Source organism: Pithys albifrons, chromosome 3, assembly GCF_047495875.1.
Source record: "Pithys albifrons albifrons isolate INPA30051 chromosome 3, PitAlb_v1, whole genome shotgun sequence".
NCBI classification, from domain to species: Eukaryota; Metazoa; Chordata; class Aves; order Passeriformes; family Thamnophilidae; genus Pithys; species Pithys albifrons.
Genome location: NC_092460.1, coordinates 9,837,072 through 9,855,795, shown reverse-complemented (window position 1 = coordinate 9,855,795; position 18,724 = coordinate 9,837,072). Strand labels below are relative to the sequence as shown.

Below are 18,724 nucleotides of genomic sequence, written 5' to 3'. Positions count from 1 at the left end.
CCCCCGCCCAGCGCGGGAAAAGGCCACGTGCGCGCGCCTACAGCTCCAGGTGCACCCCGCTGTAGGACTTGTCCACTGTCCACTCGCCCGGGGCTCCGGCCCCCGCCTCGGCCCCCGCCCCCGCATAGCGCTCCATCTCCTGCTGGAACTGCTGCTGCCGCCGGCGGTTGGGGTCCACGTTGATCCAGTTGTTGGCGATCCACTTGGTGCCCTGGGTGACCAGGCAGCCTCCGTGCAGGGCGAAGTCATCCAGCTCCCCCACCCAGCCTGCAAAAGAGCAGAGCCCTGTTAGGATGTGGCAAGGAGGGCAGGCAGAGCCAAGACATTGCAAGGACATATGGCCAGCAAATGCTGATGCCAGCTCTCTTGGCAGCAGCACCTGCTTGGCCTTGAGCTGAGATACATGTTACAGGAGTTGCTCCTCCTGCCACCCCTCCATCTTAGTGCCACCTCACCCTAGTGCCTACAAGGAGTTCACCAGGGCAGGCTTTCTTAGTGCAAAATGCTCATTGCCTCCATGTTTCCACTCAGCCCAAGGGGCTCTTGCATTCTGCATCACACCTGCCGCTTTTCTCAACTCTTCCCAAAAGAGTGGCTGGCATAGAAGAGATGAGTGCTGCTGCTAGAAGGCCTGTGGAAGTCAGAGGCTCATGGTCATTTTAGAAACTGCATTTCAGCATTTCTAAATTACCCTCTCTTTACACAGGTCTCATGTTTTTTTTGGTGGCAGACTTGCCTCAGCAGCCACTTTCCATTTAGGAACAAAATGCTCATAAAAACACAACAGGGCTCTTCTCACAGGAGAGCAATGGTCTTGACATTATTACCCAAGAGCCTAAACACTGGTCTTGTGACCTCTGTGGATTTTCTAGACATGGAAACAGGAGCTGTTCCCAGGGGACCTGGGAGTCTACACTCCTTCCTTCCACCACAGCTCAAAAAAATCTGCCACCAAAACCCTCTGGAGCCATACTCACCAGCAGCATGGAATATTCATGTCAATGCCCAGCCTGTCAGGGCAAACCACACTGTGCTTCATGACAAAAACAGCCCCAACGACAGACACCACAGGGCTGCGGCTCAGCTACAAAGCAGGCGCTGGCCCCAAGTCCTCATGTGGGGTGGCCCAGGCCTCCCTGTGCTGCAGAGCTGAAGGCTGTGCCTTTGTCTACCTCCCCTCCCCACCCCTCTGGGCAACACCACATCAGTGACACATTTTGAATTGCAGACCAAGTTCCAGCAGGAGTTTCAGCTTGCACAGTGGGATGGGAGGCAGCTGGCGGTGGTGAGTGCAGCCAAGGTCTTTGTTTGCTAGCTAGTCCTGTCCCCCAAAGACATCAGGAGCCACTGACCTATTGCCTGTAAACAAAGGCCTTTCAGAGTCAGGAAGCTCCAACCCAGCTGGTGACAAGAAGACTCTACAATTCCTGCTAGCAGGCAGCTACCACCCTTTGGCTGTTTCCTGAGCTCCCAGCCACAGCAAGAAGACTATGGCTGTCACCTCCTGCAGTCCTACCTCTCCCAAGAGCCAAGTCTTGAAACGATCCCCTACCTTCTCCGTCTGACAGGTAGTTGTACCAGAAGACAGCAGTGCCTTGCTGAGGTTTCACTCGCAAATTGCCCTTGTCGCAGTTTTTCCGAGTATCTCGCAGGTCAACGTCATTCTGGATCAAAGACTGGAGAGAAACCACAGAGAAGGTGTTGCAAATGGGGCTGGAACGAGGCACACATACTGGGCTGCCCCTGCTGCCAGCCATCACCCTGCCCCTTGCCTGAGTGCTCCACAGGGACAGCTCAAGGCTGACACAGAGGGTTTCACAACCCACCCAGAGCAGCCCTGGAGAGGTCCATAGCCTGTCCCCTGGAGGCTAATAACCTGTTTCTGAGCAGCCACCCATTCCTTAACACGTTGCCTGGCAGGAGCACAACATACCTGACAAGGCTTAGCCTGAGGAAACCTGCCAAGAGAGAAGCAAGCAGGACTTGTGTTGTGGCAGCAAGGCCAACAGACTGTCCCTCACACCTCTGAGCAGGCAGAGCTGCAGCTGTCAAAGCCCTGTGCCTTTTCCCTTGGCATCAGAGGGAAAAGATCGTAAGTGAAGCACAGCTTCCCTAACACTCACCAGCCTCACACACCAGACCCCTTCTGCAGCCACAGTGAATAAAGACATTCAAAGAGAGACTCAGCATCCCCAGTGGTAACATGTAGGTGAGGTTCATTTACCATCTCTTCATATGTCCTGTTATCAGCGATAGGAAAGACTGTTTCGCCTCCCCCAGTCACGTTGTTCAAGTAGAACAGCACAGTCACATACCTGCAAGACAGAGGGGGGCTGTCAGGAGACACACCTAGAGGAGAGATACAGGAGCTCTCTCTACCATGCCCCTCCAAGATATAAAAAGGCACATTATTTACACTATCATCTTTTCTCCAAGAATACCATACAGACAACAAAAAAAATTCCCATCCAGAACAGTGAGAGTGTGCTTGTAGGCTCTGGTGGGGATGGCCCAGCAGGTGTGCAGAACACTCTGCTTTCTTTGTATGGACCCATAGGATTCACCCACCTTGTCCTTCAAACCCCTCCAAGCCAGTGATCTCCTGAGCTGGCTTGTGAGCCCACGATGCAAGCACCAAGTCCCACGCAAGGTGAAGTGAAATGTCTGTGCACACCCCTTCTCTAATGTGTTCCAGACTGTCAGGGCAGAGCTTACCGGCAGGAGGTCTCAAAAGGAGCACTTTCATTGGCGACAAGCTTCGTGTGGCTGCAGGCAGTCTCGGGGAACACGGGGCCACTGTCCATGTGGGCGTGGTAGTGCCCTCCTTGGTCGTACCGCACCACCTGGAGGGGCTCGCTGTGCTCCACAATCTCGGGGGGCAAGCGAGTGAGGCGCATCACCCTGGGGAGAGCAGAGCAGGTGAGCAGGAAGCATCGTCACCCTGGTCAGACACTACTCCCAGGCATCGAATACATCTAGAGAAAGAGAAGCCCCTTCCCCAACAGACCGGAGAGAAGGATGGGCTGCAGCCAGCATGCCAAGAGATAACTGGGTCCTTACAGATCTGTTGGACCATCAGCATCAGTCAGAAAGCCCTCATCAAGATTAATAACAAAAAAACCAAAACAAAACCGAAGGATGGATCTCCAGCAGGACTGCTCTCAGGAAGACTTTGCTTGCTCAGCAAGATCCTTTCTGTGCGTGTCCCTGGAGCCTTCAAGTGTCATGTCATCACTTCTCTGGACTCCTGCACACCACCTACAGACCTCAGGGACAGTTAGCAAAGCACAGGGTCCCTCATGAGAGTGAACAAGAGACTAGCTCTAGGAATAATCTTGTCACCTAACTCACCTTTCCCTGTTGCCTTTGCAGCAGCCTCCCCCAGGGCAGAGGGGCACTGGAAGTGATCAAGGAGACCGGAGCCCTCCTGCTCTGGGATTTTTCCACTGCTACATCTGAGATCATCCCCAAGGCAAGCAGGTACGTCTTGAGACCTGCCAAAGAACACTCAGAGCTCTGAGAATCTGACCAGTGAAGCCCTTGGGGCAGGTGCAAGGAGAATGGCACCTGGGCAGGATGGCAAAGCCCCTCCAGGCAGTGCATGGTCCCAGGGAGGACTAACAGCCTCCTTCAGTGCTGTGTCTTCACATCCTCCTAAGAGCAGCCAACTGAAGAGCGTACAAGCAAATGCTGATACGTGATGTGAGTGCTGGCTGGCATGGAGAAGGTGGCAAGCACAGTCTGCTCTAATCAAGGCAATATGCGACCCCATTCTCCCCTGCTGGAATGCACTGAAGAAAAGGAGTGGCCAACAGCTGTTTTCAAGCCTCAGGACAGATTTTACCCACCCATGTTCTGGGTGAGGACCAGCACCATAAGAACAAGACAGCCTCCAGCCAACTATCTCAAATTCACCAATGCTACATGATTTGGCCTCAGTGCTGGGTTTCAGCTCTTCCCAGTACCAAATCTGAGATGAAGGGACGGGTAAGAGATTCTCCCATCTGCCATGAGCTGCCCTACAATATGTGTGCTCGGAGGACGCCACTAACTTGGCTTTCTTTAGGTGAAGTCGTGCTTGTTAAAAAGTCAGTTCTGAACAGCTAAGACAGACTTCAGTGAAATGCATGAGTAACTAAAGCAAATGACAGTAACTACTGGCACCCAGACAGCATTGGAAATGAGCAGCTTCTCCCAGTAAGCTCATTTACTAATTGGAATGAAGTATTTCATATACTGCCAAATCTTCCTGGTTTTATAGGGCTGTTCCCAAAAGTGAATGGAGATGCTGAAAGGTTCGATTTTAATTTTTCCCTTTCCATGGGACAATACAAATTCTTGTTCTAATGAAAACCTTCTCTTCCCATTCTGTGTCTGTATTGCTTGCTCTTTATACTCCAAAGACTTTCACACAATTAGGAAATGTGAATATTAGCAAGTCTGCAACTGCCTCTTCCAGCACAGGTGATCCTTGTGCCTCCCCAGACCCAGCCACCCCTCTGCTGCCTGGCCCTTACCTTTGCCGTATGGCTCTCATGACCTGGTGTGCCCCCTCGCCCTGGTACAGCCAGGTGTGCTGGCTGTTGCGCACCAGGTCACTCATCTTCACTTTCTGGCTTCCCATGTATTTGTGGAAATCACGGATATTCAACTGTTTGAACTCCTCCAAACTCAGCACACCTACGGGAACAGAGGAAAAGCCACCTGACTGTGGTGCAGGTAATAGTTTTTGGAATCCTGTACTTGGAGAAACACCAGCTGAGGGGAGTGCAGAGACTGCCTTCCTCAAACAGATCCCAGTCATGGTCCTGTGCCCACCACAGGCTGTACCCTATGCCCAGGATCACAGGCCCCAGCAACGCTCTCACCTGCAGCAGAGGACATACAGCAACCTGCCAAAGTGAACCATGCAGGGTCAGAACTGTGGCAAGTAAAACACCATTTTGAACATTAAAAAGCTCCTAAACACACAAATCAATCTACCAGAATAGAAACACCCACTGCAGTTCTAATATACACAAAAAGTCTGTGCCACCCAGTGTCTTGGGGCTTGTTACTTAAGATATTTAAATGAACATGTTTAAAGGCGATATCTGAGACCACGTTTTCTACATGACCTTGCAGGGTAATTAAAAAAAGCAAAACCCAAACCAAGCAGCACATTATCCTACATTTGTGTAATTGTAAAACATAAGTATGATCTTGTGTAAGCAGAAATAACAGAAAAACGACAGGTAAAAAGCGGTTTCTCCTTAAACAGGTATTTCTTGTTTGCACTCAACTGGACTCAGCAAGGGGTGGACTTTTGCCTTAGCTGTCTTCAGAAAAGTCCTCACAATTTTTGTTTCCCCTTTCTAGAGAAGGAAAGCCTCACATTGGGGACCAGATCCCTGACACCAGTATGCAGTGCCCTGCCCTGTGCTGCCCAGCAGCCAGCACTTGGCATGGGCTGGGAGTGGAGCTCGTTCAGGCAGCAAACCCAGTGCTGCTGGGTGCCAGCTCTGCTCCCTGGGCATCCAGCATGCCCTAGCAGCAGAAAGGACCAGGGTCAGCCTGGGACAGTTCCTCAGGTGCCAGTGGTCATGACCAAATGATCCACTGTTATTATTCCTCGTGTCTCTCTGTCCCCACTTCCCCTTGCTTCCCCCAGTCTCTGATGACGCAGTACCACATCCAGGTTGTGACCTGGTCTCTTGGTGTTCACGTACCAATCTAACAACAGAGGGAAGCAGCACTCTGGAAGCAAGGTCCTGCCAAGAGGTCTTTAACAGGACCTTTCATTTGTTAATGTCCAGAGTGGTGGAAAAGCCACTGAGGACTCAGTCATACCCCTGCCAAGAATGCCACCAGCCCAGAGGACAGGGCACAGGGTGCCCTCCGGATATTTATGCATTCACACTGGTACTGTTTCAACTCCAAAGCAGCTCCTCCTGGGCAACTCTCAATGCCAGGTCACTGAAAGAGAGCATGCAGAGCCTGTGCATTCACTTAATTTGATTAGGAAATGGAGTGTTGCTTAATTGAGGCCACTCTAATTAGGGCAGCAGAGGTGAGAGTGCTTGTCTGGACAGGGGAAGCCCTTGAGAGATATGGGGCAGGAGGGGCAGGAGGGACAGAAGTGCCCTCATGGAATACAGAGAGTTTGCAGTGGCAAGAGAGGGGCTTCAGCAACAAAGGCTGACTGAAAAGACCACTCCCACCTCCACTTATTCCACCCTCCCCTGCCAGTGACACGGGATTCCCAGCCTGCTGCAGAAGCCTTCCTGAAAACAAGGCAGGTGTGGAAGGTGTGTCTGAACACCTGCATCCCAGGTAACAGGAACTCTGTAGTCAGAGCCAGAGCAGTCTCTCAGACCAGGGGAGCAAAAGTGCACCCTGAAGGTTTCGCTGCACTGGGGCACAAACCAAGGCAGGTCTGACAGGGGAGAAGGAGTGCAGCGTTGTGTTCTGCTCCTGCAAGATCCACGCGCAGGTGGTGGGACCAGTCTGTCTGCTAGACTGGTGATACAGCGGCTGAAGTGCTGTGATGTCAGGTTTACACTGAGTTTGCTTTCCTGAGAAGGTCTCTAAGGCAGCATTACTTTCCTTTGAAGAACTCAGGTAGAGAAACAGGCCAGGGCAGGGACATGGCTCTTGCTCTGCCCTACAATCCTGTGTGAGGCATCCAACATGCTGAGGGTGAAGGGATTCCCACAAAGCTGGTCTTACCATTCCCATCAGGATCAGCCTTGACTGCTGTGTACATTTCCCGGATGTTTTCAGGGGTCATCCACCTGCCGTTCCCAAGCCGGGTGTGGGTCAATACCTGAAATTCACATATGGATCAGCACAGAGCACTGGTTTCTTGTACTCCCCAAACCCTGCAGATTTCTTGCACTGAGGCCTGCCAGGCTCTCCCCTGCAGCACATCCACCAACCAGGCATCGGCACATTTCCACAGAAACACAACTGTGGTGAGAGTCATCTGGCAGCCACACACAGACTGTGGCCAAGGAGTGCTGTTATTTCCAGTTTATGTCATGGCAAATGACTGCTGGGACTTGGTTAACCAGCCCTGAGGTGGAGGGGGCACAGCTTTTTCTCTTGAAGGGAAAGTAAAGCTATTGATGATAAAAGTGAGCAGTTTAACTTTGTGCAAGATAAGGGTTTGGAACAAAATGCTTCCTTTTCACATGTACAGAGAGATGCAGAATCCTGAAGAGCTCCCAGCAGGCTCCAGAAAAAGGAGCCTTGCCCTGGGTTGTCACTGGTGCAGTTCCCCATACTCCACCGTTGTGGCCCACAGGATGGGTCAAATCCACAGCTCCACCTCAAATGGGAGCCTGGGAAGGGACTCTTGAACTGTCAGGATGCACCCTGCCACACAGCACAAGGCTGCTGAAGAGCTGTGGACAATGTGCTCGTTATTCCCCGCCCAGGAGGGCTGTCGCTTGTGAATTCACACAGCAAGTTTCTCACAGGCTGCACAAAGCAGGGCCCAGGTGACAAAGTCACTTCCCGGGACACCCAGCAAGAGGCAACACACAGCACAAGGCACATTTTATACAGCATATTCAAAACACATGTGTCCTGCCAAGGACTGCTGCTACCTCCCAATAGCATGATAACTACTGCACAGTGCCCCAGAAAATTCCATGCTGAAGAGCCAGCACAAGCTTCAAGACAGAAAATCCAACAAATACTGATGGGTGTATTCCAGGGTCTGCTCTACCCAAGCACATCTGAAGAGGGGATGTGCCAGAGGGTCCCCAGCAAACCTCCCCTGGTCTGGCCCACACTCTACCTCTTTGAGCTGCAGCTGCCCATCCTGATTATGGTCCAGGAGATTGAAAATGTCCATCTGGCTAATTTCAATCATTTCCATGGCTTCCTCATAGTCCTCTGTTGGTAAGATCTGGCTCTTCTGCAGCCCCTTCAGCTTTGCAAGATGGACGATGAGCTTGCACTCCTCCTCTGTCAGGAAGTCAGGAATTTCTAAAGCAAAAGTGTGAGCACCAACAGAGACTGAGGAACTGGTTACAGTGGGATCCCATACCAGTGGCAGGAGATTCATGGGAAAAAAAAGGCATAGCGTGGAATTTAGGAACTGCCTAAGCTTGGGACATTCAAAGACATCCACCCCCCTATCAGAAGACGTCTCACAAAGAGCATAAACCACACACCTGAGCTGCCAGAGGCAGGTATTTTTACAGCAGCAGTTCCTAAATGTTTGTATCCAGAGGTCAAGCCCTTAAACTCTCTCACACATACCACAATGGACAAAGGAGTGAATAAACACTGTGCATATCACTACATATTACCATTTCAAAGGTGCCATGTGGATCAGTCTGGGAACTGCTGCTTTACAGGAAGGGAGGACAAAACTCTTTACCAGTGGGCAGTGGTGATGGCCAGAGTTTCAGGCTTCCCTGCTCTCACATGGAGAGGATGGCACTTTGTACAAAAACAAATACCTTTCAGGGGAGCATGGCCCAGGAGAAAAATTCTAATATTTTCCCACTCACTCCCTTGATTCCCCACTAAAAACAGTCTTCAAATGCAATATTAAAAGGGAAGGTGCTGCACATGGAGGATGCTGCACTCCATACCCAGGTATCACCAGCTTTCCTTTGCAGCACAAACCCAGCAGCGATCAGGCCATTCCAGGATCCCAAGCAAATTTAAATGCAGAGGAATCCACTGATGACCATGAGAAGATTGCAAGGTACACTGGTCATGCACTTGGCAAGGTCCCATTCCAGAGCACAGTTAGACTGTGGCCCAGAAGGTGGAGAGGATCCTCCTGGCTGGTGTCTGTCACTGCAGTGCTGATCTTGTTACCAGCTGCTGAGATTTTTTAAAAGGAAAAGAAAAGCCACCAATGCAGGACAAATCTAAGTGCTCCTAGACCCAAGGTCTTGCTCTCCAAATTGCAGCTCCCTGGAGATCCTGCAGCAATGTGCGAAGGACACATGACAGATCAACTAGAACAGTAATCTTCAAATGGGGAGGGGGGAAATTTATTACTTCCATGACCTGAAATCAACCACATCAGCTCAAGCTGTCAATAAGCAGTTGGCTTCTTGCTAACTACAGACCCTGTAGAGAATGAGCCCCAGAACACAATGCAGCCAGCTGTATCTGTAACAGCCTCCAAGGAAGCAATTTCCGCCTCAGGCAGCGCAGGGTCCTTGTGCCAGAGGACACTTCAGAGCTGGAGCTTCCACTGACCAGTTTGAACCTCGTGGCACAGCACCAGGTCCAAATGAACTGTGTGCGCTGGCAACCAGTGCCCCCAGTATTTCCAGTTCCCCAAACTGGGCTACAATAATGATGGATTTTGGAATCTTAATTGCGTGCTGGAGGAAGGACAATTGCGCTCTTCAGCGGTAGTAACAGGATTTCAGAATGAAGCAGGAACTCTGCTAAGCAGAGAGCACACTGTCCTGCAGGTTGCAAGGTGAGGGGGCTTCCAGCTGAGAGCTGCCAATCCCATCCACAAACAACCTGGCTCCACAGCTGCAAATGAGTTCCTCTCTGCCCTCAGCTCTCCTAAACAGTTAACTTCTGGCTGTGAGACCATCCTATCTCCCTGCCTGCTCAACAATAGATCCAGCTGAACAAATGCCTTCTAATTGACTTTGAGCAACACTTGATTGCTTTTACAAAAAACAAAAGAGAGGAAAACATTGGGGTTTATGAAATAATGACTAATCCTGGAGCAAGAGAAAGGGGATGGGTTGGAGCACTGGTGTCAAACAGAGATTCAATCTCGGCTGAAAGAGCCCCAAGACACATGGGCCAAGTAATTTATCCCTCCCCAACTGCCCTCATTTCCACACCTGCTGATCTAAGCCAAACCCCTGCTAAAATACAAACAATCGGGGCCACTGGCAAATGAAAATTGGAGCATTGTCTTCCCCATGAGGGCTCTGAAAGGGCCGCACTTAATGAGGATGGATTGACAGAGAGGTGGCTCGTAGGCTATAAAAGGCGTCCCACAGTCAGGAGTAGCTCAGTCCAGGGTGCACTGCCCATACTCCCACTCTGAGCATGGTCACAGCCCACCACAGGCTCCCCTCCAGGGCGGGTGGCCCATGGCTGCTGGGACTCTTGGTGTGGCTGCTGCCCTGGGGCTCTCCAGGAGCCTGGGCGAGCTACCTGAGGAGATCCTCCAGCTGCCTGCCCATTCCACACCGCATGGCCTTGTGCTACGATATCGGCTACTCTGAGATGAGGATCCCCAATCTGCTGGAGCATGAGACCATGACAGAAGTCATCCAGCAGTCTTCCAGCTGGCTGCCCTTGCTGGCCAGGGAGTGCCACCCAGATGCAAGGATTTTCCTCTGCTCCCTCTTTGCACCAATCTGCTTGGACAGGTAAGATGTTTTTACAAGTTATTTCAGCTGTAACAGTTACATTTCCCCAAGAGAACAACTACATGTGCCTCTGGAGAGAAAATGGATGTGATGTGACCAGAGCAGTCCCCAGGAAGTTGTGCTGCCCCTCACGAGGTGAGGGGCAATTGGATTACCCAGCAGGGAACACCTGTCTGACAGGGAAACATGAGCATTCCATCTTGTAGGAGCAGCAACATTACCTTTCCTCCTTTAGAGTCTCCTGCTCTCCCACCCCAGGCACTGCTGCCACATCCCCTGGCCATCCCTCATACGCTGCAGTAGCTGCTGGCACCCACCAGCTTCACCTCCCACCTCCTGTGCAGCTCCTCACCCCAGCTCCTGCCCTGAACATGTAGGGGTTTCTCAGCCCAACAGTTCCAGCAGCGAAAGAAATCCCCAGTTCTGAGGTGCAGCCCTTAAAGTACAGAGGTGCTAAGGAAAACGGGGTATCTAATCAGGCACCTGTAAAGGTAAGCAGCCTTTGCACAACTAGACAAGATCCCTGGTGGGGGGTGAAGGGCTTCTGGCAGCAGCCTCAAACAGCCTCATCCCTCCTTGTCCTCAGAAATTTGTTTGCTGTCTGCACATGAATGTTCAAAAAAATCGAAGATCCTCAAATCTCCTGCAAGCACTGCAGTGTGCAACACAGCCCTGTGGGCAGCAGTGGTGCCAGGGCTTGACCCTCAGCCTGTTGGCAAGGGTGTGGCAGTGCTGAACCCCCATCCCCTCCCCAGGCTCATCTACCCCTGCCGCAGCCTCTGCGAAGCCGTCAAGAGGAGCTGCGCGCCCGTCATGGCTTGTTACGGCTACCCCTGGCCCGAAATCCTGAACTGCAACAAGTTCCCTGCAGATCACGAGCTGTGCATTGCAGCAGTCTCCATGGATGAAAATTCCTCTGCCAGGAGAAGTAAGGAGTTTTTTCTCATGTATTTTCCAATGTGTAACACTGAAAGCTCAAAAGGACAATCCTATGACTTATTTCTATTCTGAATATTTCTGGGTTTAAGCCGTATTTAAAAAAAAGTTATAAATTGTAGTTTTGTTCTCTCTGAGAACTGTTTCTAGAAAATTAGCATAACATTGACTGTGGCTTGTTCCTCTCTCTGCTGTATTCATGAGCTCCCTGGGCGCCATCAGGCCCCGCAGGGTTTGGGGCAGAGGGAAGGAATGGCTGTAAAGCCTCCAGCCCAGGCACAGCAGGAGAGCTCATGGAGTGCAGGCTCCCAGCAGTGAGATGTGCTTCCAGTGGAGCTACAGAGCTGCAGCTCTGATCTTTCAGTTGTGTCCAGGGGTTTAAGAACATGCAAAAAGAAATGTTTTGCAAGCCTTCCCTTTAAACATTAGGAAACACCACACAGAGGTGTTAGCCTGTGCAGACATGAGTTACAGCATTAAAAAATCTGTCTGAAAGACTAAATTAAACACCCAGATACTGATGAACACTGGGGGAGATTCAAGAGCAGTTAAGGGGAGAACAGACATTTCAACATCATTTCAGCATCACTGGATGGAGTGTGGCCACAGCACTGGCTTTGCTGTTTCATCCAAACTAGAGTTTCACTAAGCATTTTCACTCTGCTTTAACACGAAGCAAGACACACAAGCCTGAACAAAGCACAACAAGCAGGACCTGCCCCAGCCACTGGAAGGGGAGCTTGACACTTCCCACCCTGGCAGTTTCACATGTCCCTCCAGGGACTGGGTGGCTCAGGAAGAAGCATCACTTGGAAGCAGCAAGGCACCATTTGCAGATCTCAATATTTCACTGTGTCTTTTCCAGTGAAGCTTGACAAGGGTGTTATAATGAAATTTCTGTTGCAGCAGTGCCTCGAGCCAGCTGCAAGGACTGTGAGCTTGAGGAGGCCAGCACTGCCAGGGAGATCCTGGAAAGCCTCTGTGCCAATGATTTTGGTGAGTACCCCTGTGTTGCTCTCAATTGCTGCTGTTCCCTCCAGCAGCCAAGCAGTGGCATGGACAGAAAACAGCTTTGTCACAATATACTGAGTCGGAGCAATCACAGCTTTTACAGCAGATACCAGATATTTTCAGGTCTCACCTTACCTGTGGGCAGGAGGGCCCAGCTCCAGGCAGCACCAAAGGTGAAGACCTGCTTTATTTCCATGGGCTCTGATTTGGTTTTCACCTGTGGCTGCCAAAAATAAGCCCTATTCTGGTTTTGCCTTTGAGACTAACGTTTCAATCAACCTTTAGCAAAATCCATGTTGGCTATTTCAAGCTTCAACATGGTTGTTTAAGTCCCTCTCCCAGCCCAAGCAGGCAGCAGCACTGGCTCTGCTCAATTACCTGGAAGTTTTCAATATACTGACCAACATATAAAAGTATCTTTTAATAAAAAAGTTACAAATCCCAGGCAGCTGTCAGTCATGTCACCTCCTGAAATCCCAGTTCAGAGAAAAGTCAATTAGCATGAGACCAAGACTTTGATGTATCTGCCTGCTTGTGCCCGTGCTTCCCACAGGGTTTCTGCCCATGCAGTGCTGCTGATACACCTTTGCCAGTTTCATGAGGAAAATGGAGTGAGAAGGAGAAGGAAGTCTCTTCTCCCAAGTAACAGGCAGTAGGACAAAAGGAAAAGGCTTCAAGCTGCACTAGAGAGGTTCAGATTGGGTATTAGGAAAAACATCGTCACTGAAAGGATTGTCAGACCCTGGAACAGGCTGCCCAGGAAAGTGGTTGAGTCACCATTCCTGAAAGTATTTAACAGACATGTGGATGAGGCACCTGGGGATGTGGTTTCGTGGTAGCCTGGGCAGCGCTGAATTAATGGCTGGACTCAAAGACCTTGGATGTCTCTTCCAACCTAAATGATTCTATGACTCCAAGAACAGTGTTCAGTACTGGAAACTGACCTCAGATGAGAACTTTTACAAGTGCACTGCAATTACAAGAACCTGGACCGATGTGTCCCCACATTACACACAGCAGAGAAACCTTGAGCTGGCTCTTTGTGCTTAAGTAGGTGAGAGCTATGAAAAGTAAAGAGAACTAACAGCTCTTTTTTCAACCCCTGCAGCAGTAAAAATCCGAATCCTGAGGAAGAACACGACCACCACCATCTCAGACTTTGACCTGGACCCCTCCAGGGTGGAGGTGCTGAAGCACGGCCCGCTCCTCAGGACTGAAATCCCCTCCAGGCTCCAGCAGTGGCTGGACATTGATGCCACCTGCGCCCACAACATCATGCGAGGCACTCACGCCGGGGTGTTCGTGGTGAGCGGCGAGGTGCAGAGTGACAAGGTGGTGGTGAACAAGGCCTACGCCTGGCAGAAGAGGAACAGGAACCTGCACCAGGCGGTGCGGAGGTGGAAACATCACCGCTGCCCCGAACAGGCGGGACGGAAGGTCTGAAAAGTCTCAGTTCCAGCAATAAGAAACTGCTCCTTCCCTATGGCTAGAATACTCCTTTCCCTGGCAGGTGGTGTTTTGGAGATGGACAGTCAATATTTCTAGGTGATTTGAAGCAGTCATAGTCCACAGATAGAGCCTCACTACAGATCCCTGTTTTACTGAGACAGAGCTTAAGGATGCAGGTTTAACATGTTCCTCTAACAAGGCTCTGCAGATCCAGGACATGTGATGGACAGCTTTGTGTAGGATCCAACATTACAACAAAACAAAACTCTGCAGGTGAGCACAAAGTAGAAGAGCTGTAGTAACAGTTCCTCTAGTTCTTGTCATCAGAGCTGGTATTTCGGCTTCATTACCTGACCCTGAGACATTGATGCTGTTCAAGTGCCTGAGTGCTTTCTGCCCAGGGATCACATGAGAGACTTCCTGACTGCTGGTACTTTTTATGTAATTGAGCAAATACTTTAAAAAGCTCTTGAACAAAGGTAAATTATGGGGGTGAGGAACCCACTCTGGCAATGCCTAGCCACTTAAAAAATGCATACTAAACTCCTGCTCTTGAGCAGTCTCTCAGGCTGTCCCTTCAGCTTCCTGCACTGAGAGCTGCAGAGCATCTGCACAAGTAAAAGAAAACAGCCATTCTCAAGCAGGAAAGGCACAGAGCAAAGACAGCTGAGGGTTTCTGAGGGAAAACCATTTTCCAACATCAAAAATTCAGTTTGGACCATAAGATTCTGGTAATGGGGATATTACAAGAGCCTTGAGAAAGAGCAGAGTGTGAGTGAAAAATCAGCTGTCCAAAGCTCTGCTTTGGTGTGAGAGGCAGCTTTGCTCAGGACTGGGAGGTGAGCCCAGACACAGCAGAGGAGGAGATACTTGCAGGGGAGAAACGTTGCACAGCTGCCTGGCCTTCCACCTGCACACAAGGAAAACAGAAGAGATGGGAAAACAGCCTCACCAAGTCCTCTGCAGCTCACTCTCATCCAAGCAGGGCTGTCAGTCCCTGCAGGGGAACACACAGCCATAGCTCTGGCACTCAACCACAGAGCAGAAAACAGCAAATCCCCAAATGAGAAAACGAGTTGGATTTCTACTGCCTAACAAAGCACTGTCCATGGAAAGTTTCCAACAGTCGCTTAAACCTGGGGCTTAAATAAAAACCAGTAAGGGGGAAAACCAGCCTTTGGCAGGTTGGTTGGTGCCGCCTGCAGCCTCGGCTGTGGCCGCCGCCCGGTTTGATGGAGACACATCGCCGCCCTGTGCTCGTACAGCTCAGCAACAACCCACGGCGTGGGCTCCTCCTCACGCCAGTGTGGGCTGAGTGAGCGCTTACACACTCACACTGGAACTCAGCTGTGCCCTGACATTCGTGCAGTGATTACTTCTCTTCCCTGAGGCTCAGAAGTAAACCAGAGAAATCTCCTAATTTTATTCCTCCCCACTGCTGCCCAATCCACAGAATCTGCTGTCAGGTGGTCCCTGCAATGGCAGCATCTTCTGAACAGACGTTTGGAAAACACAACTGAACATAAAAGCTCTGGAGGTTGAAAAGGCTTTGTCTGATTTGTTTTCCATTAATAGGGTTATTTGATTACTAGTGTTTCCCAACTCAAAAGTGCACAGATGGTCTGACTTACAAGCTTTAGAAATGATGCCTTGTAGCCAGAGGGGGGAAAAAATAGGGCAGGGATTTTTTCATAGCTTCATGAAATGAAAGCTTGGGTTTGATGCAGATGTGATTTACTCACATTTAAAAAACAAACCACAAGTTCCCCTACGGTGCTCAGCCCATGCTCCAAAGCCCAGAGCTCACATTAAGTCATTCATGAGTGTCTGCTGTGGTCTCTGCTGAAAGTAAGATCACAGACCAGTCACTGCTTCTCTAAATTGGCTCTCATGTGCCACAGCACTTTGTGTTAAATGCCCAGAAACACAAGAGTCTTTGCTAAGAACTTCCGTGTTTATCAAACACAACCAAGTTAAATACACACTTCCACTAATTTAGACAACAGAGATACAATAAATTAAGGTTTTAAAACCATCTGAATTAGATTGGTACTGTTTGCATAGATAGAGAAGTCTCTGAAAGTCTTTTAAAGTCAGAGCTGGCTCCTGGCAGGTTCATTCAGGAGATAAGAGCTGTCTTGCAACTTGCAGTTTCTAAATAAGGGAGTCCTTATCGGATGACAAAGGAGAACAGGCTCCTCTGGCATCTCAAATGGGGAATGTCTGTCACTGTGTGATGGCATCCTCAGGGAGCAAAGCTTCTCTCAGAACCAACGGAGGTGCTGGAACAAGCTAAAAATTTGGGGATCGCTGCTGCCAGGACCAACCTGCCTTATATCACCGTCAGCACCTTCCTTGCAGTCCAGGATCAACTCTTTCACTTCTGTGGTACTGGTAGGGCTGGGAAGGTGGAAACAGGAGTTTTCCTGAGTGAAAACCAGAGTGATTTCCCCAGATCATAGTTCTGGAACTGACATCAGTTTTGTGATGCTGTGGGGTATGTGGAGTTCCAGTATCTGTTTCATGACAAACAGAAATCCACCAAGAAATGTGCAAGCCATGAGTATCAGACATGTAGAAATGACAAAGGGACTTTGTATGTATATTTCTTCCAGATATTTAATGAAGTTTAATAAGACATGTATGCTCAGGCTTTTGGTGCATATAATCTATTTAGAATCAGAAAAGAACCCTCTATTTATATTATTAAGAAAGCATTTGAAAGATTCTCTACACTGTATTTTCAGAGACAACAGGTTTTCTCTGACTTTGAAGTAGTAGGAATTTTGTAATGACCTGTCCTCCACCAAATTAATTTGAATATTCTCAGTGGATTTCCAGAACACAGAGTTCAATTAATGAGACTTTACCAGTTATAGCAAAAAAATCACAGAAAGGTAAAGAAGGTTCTAAAATATGAGAGATGGATGTTATGTGGTTGTGTATGAGAGTAGCCAAAAATAAAGACAAATCTAGAACAGTATGGAAAATGGTGGAAGACATGTAATCTATCAATTCTCCTGTTACTCATTTCCTCAGCGTTGAAGCACCAACGCTAAATTGCTTTCTCATAATTTATTAGCAAAAGTTTGGGGATCACTTGCCCCTTCCTAATACTGTGCAGCTTCTTTGAGGCCCTCACCAGTGACCTGCTGTCTATTCTGGGTATTTTTAAATGGAATCTGAAAATCCTGGAAAGGTTAATCTTCCAAATTCTTCAGAGTGGGCCATCCATAACCAAGTAACCTCTGCGAACAAGTATCAAAATGCCTTAAACGAAACCAACGCTCTTTTCACCGCAGCCCCCAAGGGCAGAGCACGGGGCGGGGGGCGGGGAGGAGGAGTCACTTCCTGCGAGTGGGTGCGAGGCAGCAGCGGGTGTCAGACAGACAGACAGACAGGCACACACGGACAGACAGACATACAGACAGGCACACACAGACAGGCTCACACAGATAGACAGACAGACACCCACAGACAGACACGCACAGACAGACAGACACAGACAGACAGGCTGACACCCCGCCGGGCCGGTACTCACCGAAGAGCAGCGGCTTGAGGCTGAGGGTGCGCACGGCGTGGGCCCTGCCGGGCACCAGCTCCACCCGCTGCGTGTGGCCCACCTGCGGGGAGAGCAGTGGTCAGCGGCGGCCCCGGCCCCAGCCCCGGCCCCGGCCCGCGGGTGGCGGCCTTGCCTTGATGCCCTCGAGGCGCGGCAGGGCTCGGGCGGGCGGCGGCGGCGGCGGCGAAGCGGGGGCGGCGGGCGGCCCGCCGGGCTCGCCGGCGCTGAGGTGCACGAAGAGCAGCAGCCCCAGCACGTTGAGCACGTAGAGGTGCGCGAAGACCATGAGGACGAGGAAATAGGGGCGGGAGCACACGGGCCGCGGGCGGCCCCCCGGCGGGCCGGGCAGCGGCGGCCCCTCGGCCGGCACCTCCGCCGCCGCCGCCATGGCCCCGGCCCGCCGTCACCGGCCCCGCGTCACCCGCCCCGCGTCACCCGGCAACGGCCCGCGCTGCGTCACGGGGGGCGGGCACAGCCGCGGAGCCGCCCCCGCCCGGCCCGGCCCCGCCAAGAACTGCCAGGACACCGCCCAAGTTAGAAAGTCACAATTTATTTCAAATAAACCACGGGCACGGCTCTGGCAACCATCTCCCGGGCGGGCTCCGCCGCCCCTGTCCCGCGCCGGTGCCTGCGGAGGAAAGCGAGGGGTGGCAGCAGCGCTGAGCACCCCATACACACACACACACAGCCCACGACCCCCGCCGGACAGGGGCCAGGAAAGGAATTCCCAGAACAAGTGCCTCATTTAAAAATAAAGTTCTATTTTTTTTTCACCTGCTTAAAAAGTCTAAAATTTAGAGTGCAAGACTATAGTACAGAAACCTCCTGCTGCCCCGTCCGCGGGTGGGCACAGCGCCTTTGCCGCGCCCAGGGCAGCAGTCATGCAGTTTGTGGTTCAGTATAAAACGTTCTGGTACAGTCTGGGAAGCCTGAGGACTATTAGAGATGAGGCAGCCAATGCACCAACACAAGCAAAGCCGAAATAAAATAGTGCCGGATACAAGGATGGAGAGGCGTTGGGCTGGCACAGGAGCTGGTAACAAGTGCAAAAAAGAAAAGAGAGCAAACATTCCATGTCTGTAGCAGTAATGCATCAAAGGGAAATTTGTACCTCAGAATTAATGGCTTCTGAGCCACTTTCTATTCACATCTATGTAACCTTGCTGAATCAAAAGAGGGCCGTGTACCTATTAGAGGGGAAAAAAACTGGCCTTGTCTTTGGGCATTGAGAACATGTTTCCTTCCTGTCACCTGCCTCTAGAGCTGTGTCAGCCACCTGACACACGGAGCAGCTTTTGTCCTGTTTGTTTCTGTGTGACGCCACGACAGCAGTCACCCTGCCTGGCCTGCAAAAGCAAGTCCCGTTGTTTTCCCAGAGTACAGCAACAGGATCTGCGTGTGCAACCCA

At 50.8% G+C, this 18,724-nt stretch overlaps 2 protein-coding genes across 2 annotated transcripts; one reads left to right on the top strand and one right to left on the bottom strand.

Moving 5' to 3' along the window:
* Positions 1 to 3: 3 nt before the first annotated feature.
* P4HTM (prolyl 4-hydroxylase, transmembrane) lies at positions 4 to 17,741 on the bottom strand. The gene is made up of 9 exons (XM_071550366.1): positions 17,450 to 17,741; positions 17,296 to 17,377; positions 7,784 to 7,974; positions 6,709 to 6,805; positions 4,518 to 4,680; positions 2,716 to 2,901; positions 2,225 to 2,315; positions 1,553 to 1,676; positions 4 to 267 (listed from the first exon to the last, which is right to left on the bottom strand). The coding sequence occupies exons 1-9, from the start codon at positions 17,702 to 17,704 to the stop codon at positions 38 to 40; spliced, it is 1,419 nt and encodes a 472-aa protein (XP_071406467.1). The 5' UTR covers positions 17,705 to 17,741; the 3' UTR covers positions 4 to 37.
* Positions 10,033 to 13,748, top strand: LOC139669253 (secreted frizzled-related protein 5-like). Its single transcript, XM_071549697.1, has 4 exons — positions 10,033 to 10,358; positions 11,114 to 11,286; positions 12,201 to 12,290; positions 13,414 to 13,748. The coding sequence occupies exons 1-4, from the start codon at positions 10,033 to 10,035 to the stop codon at positions 13,746 to 13,748; spliced, it is 924 nt and encodes a 307-aa protein (XP_071405798.1).
* Positions 17,742 to 18,724: the final 983 nt, after the last annotated feature.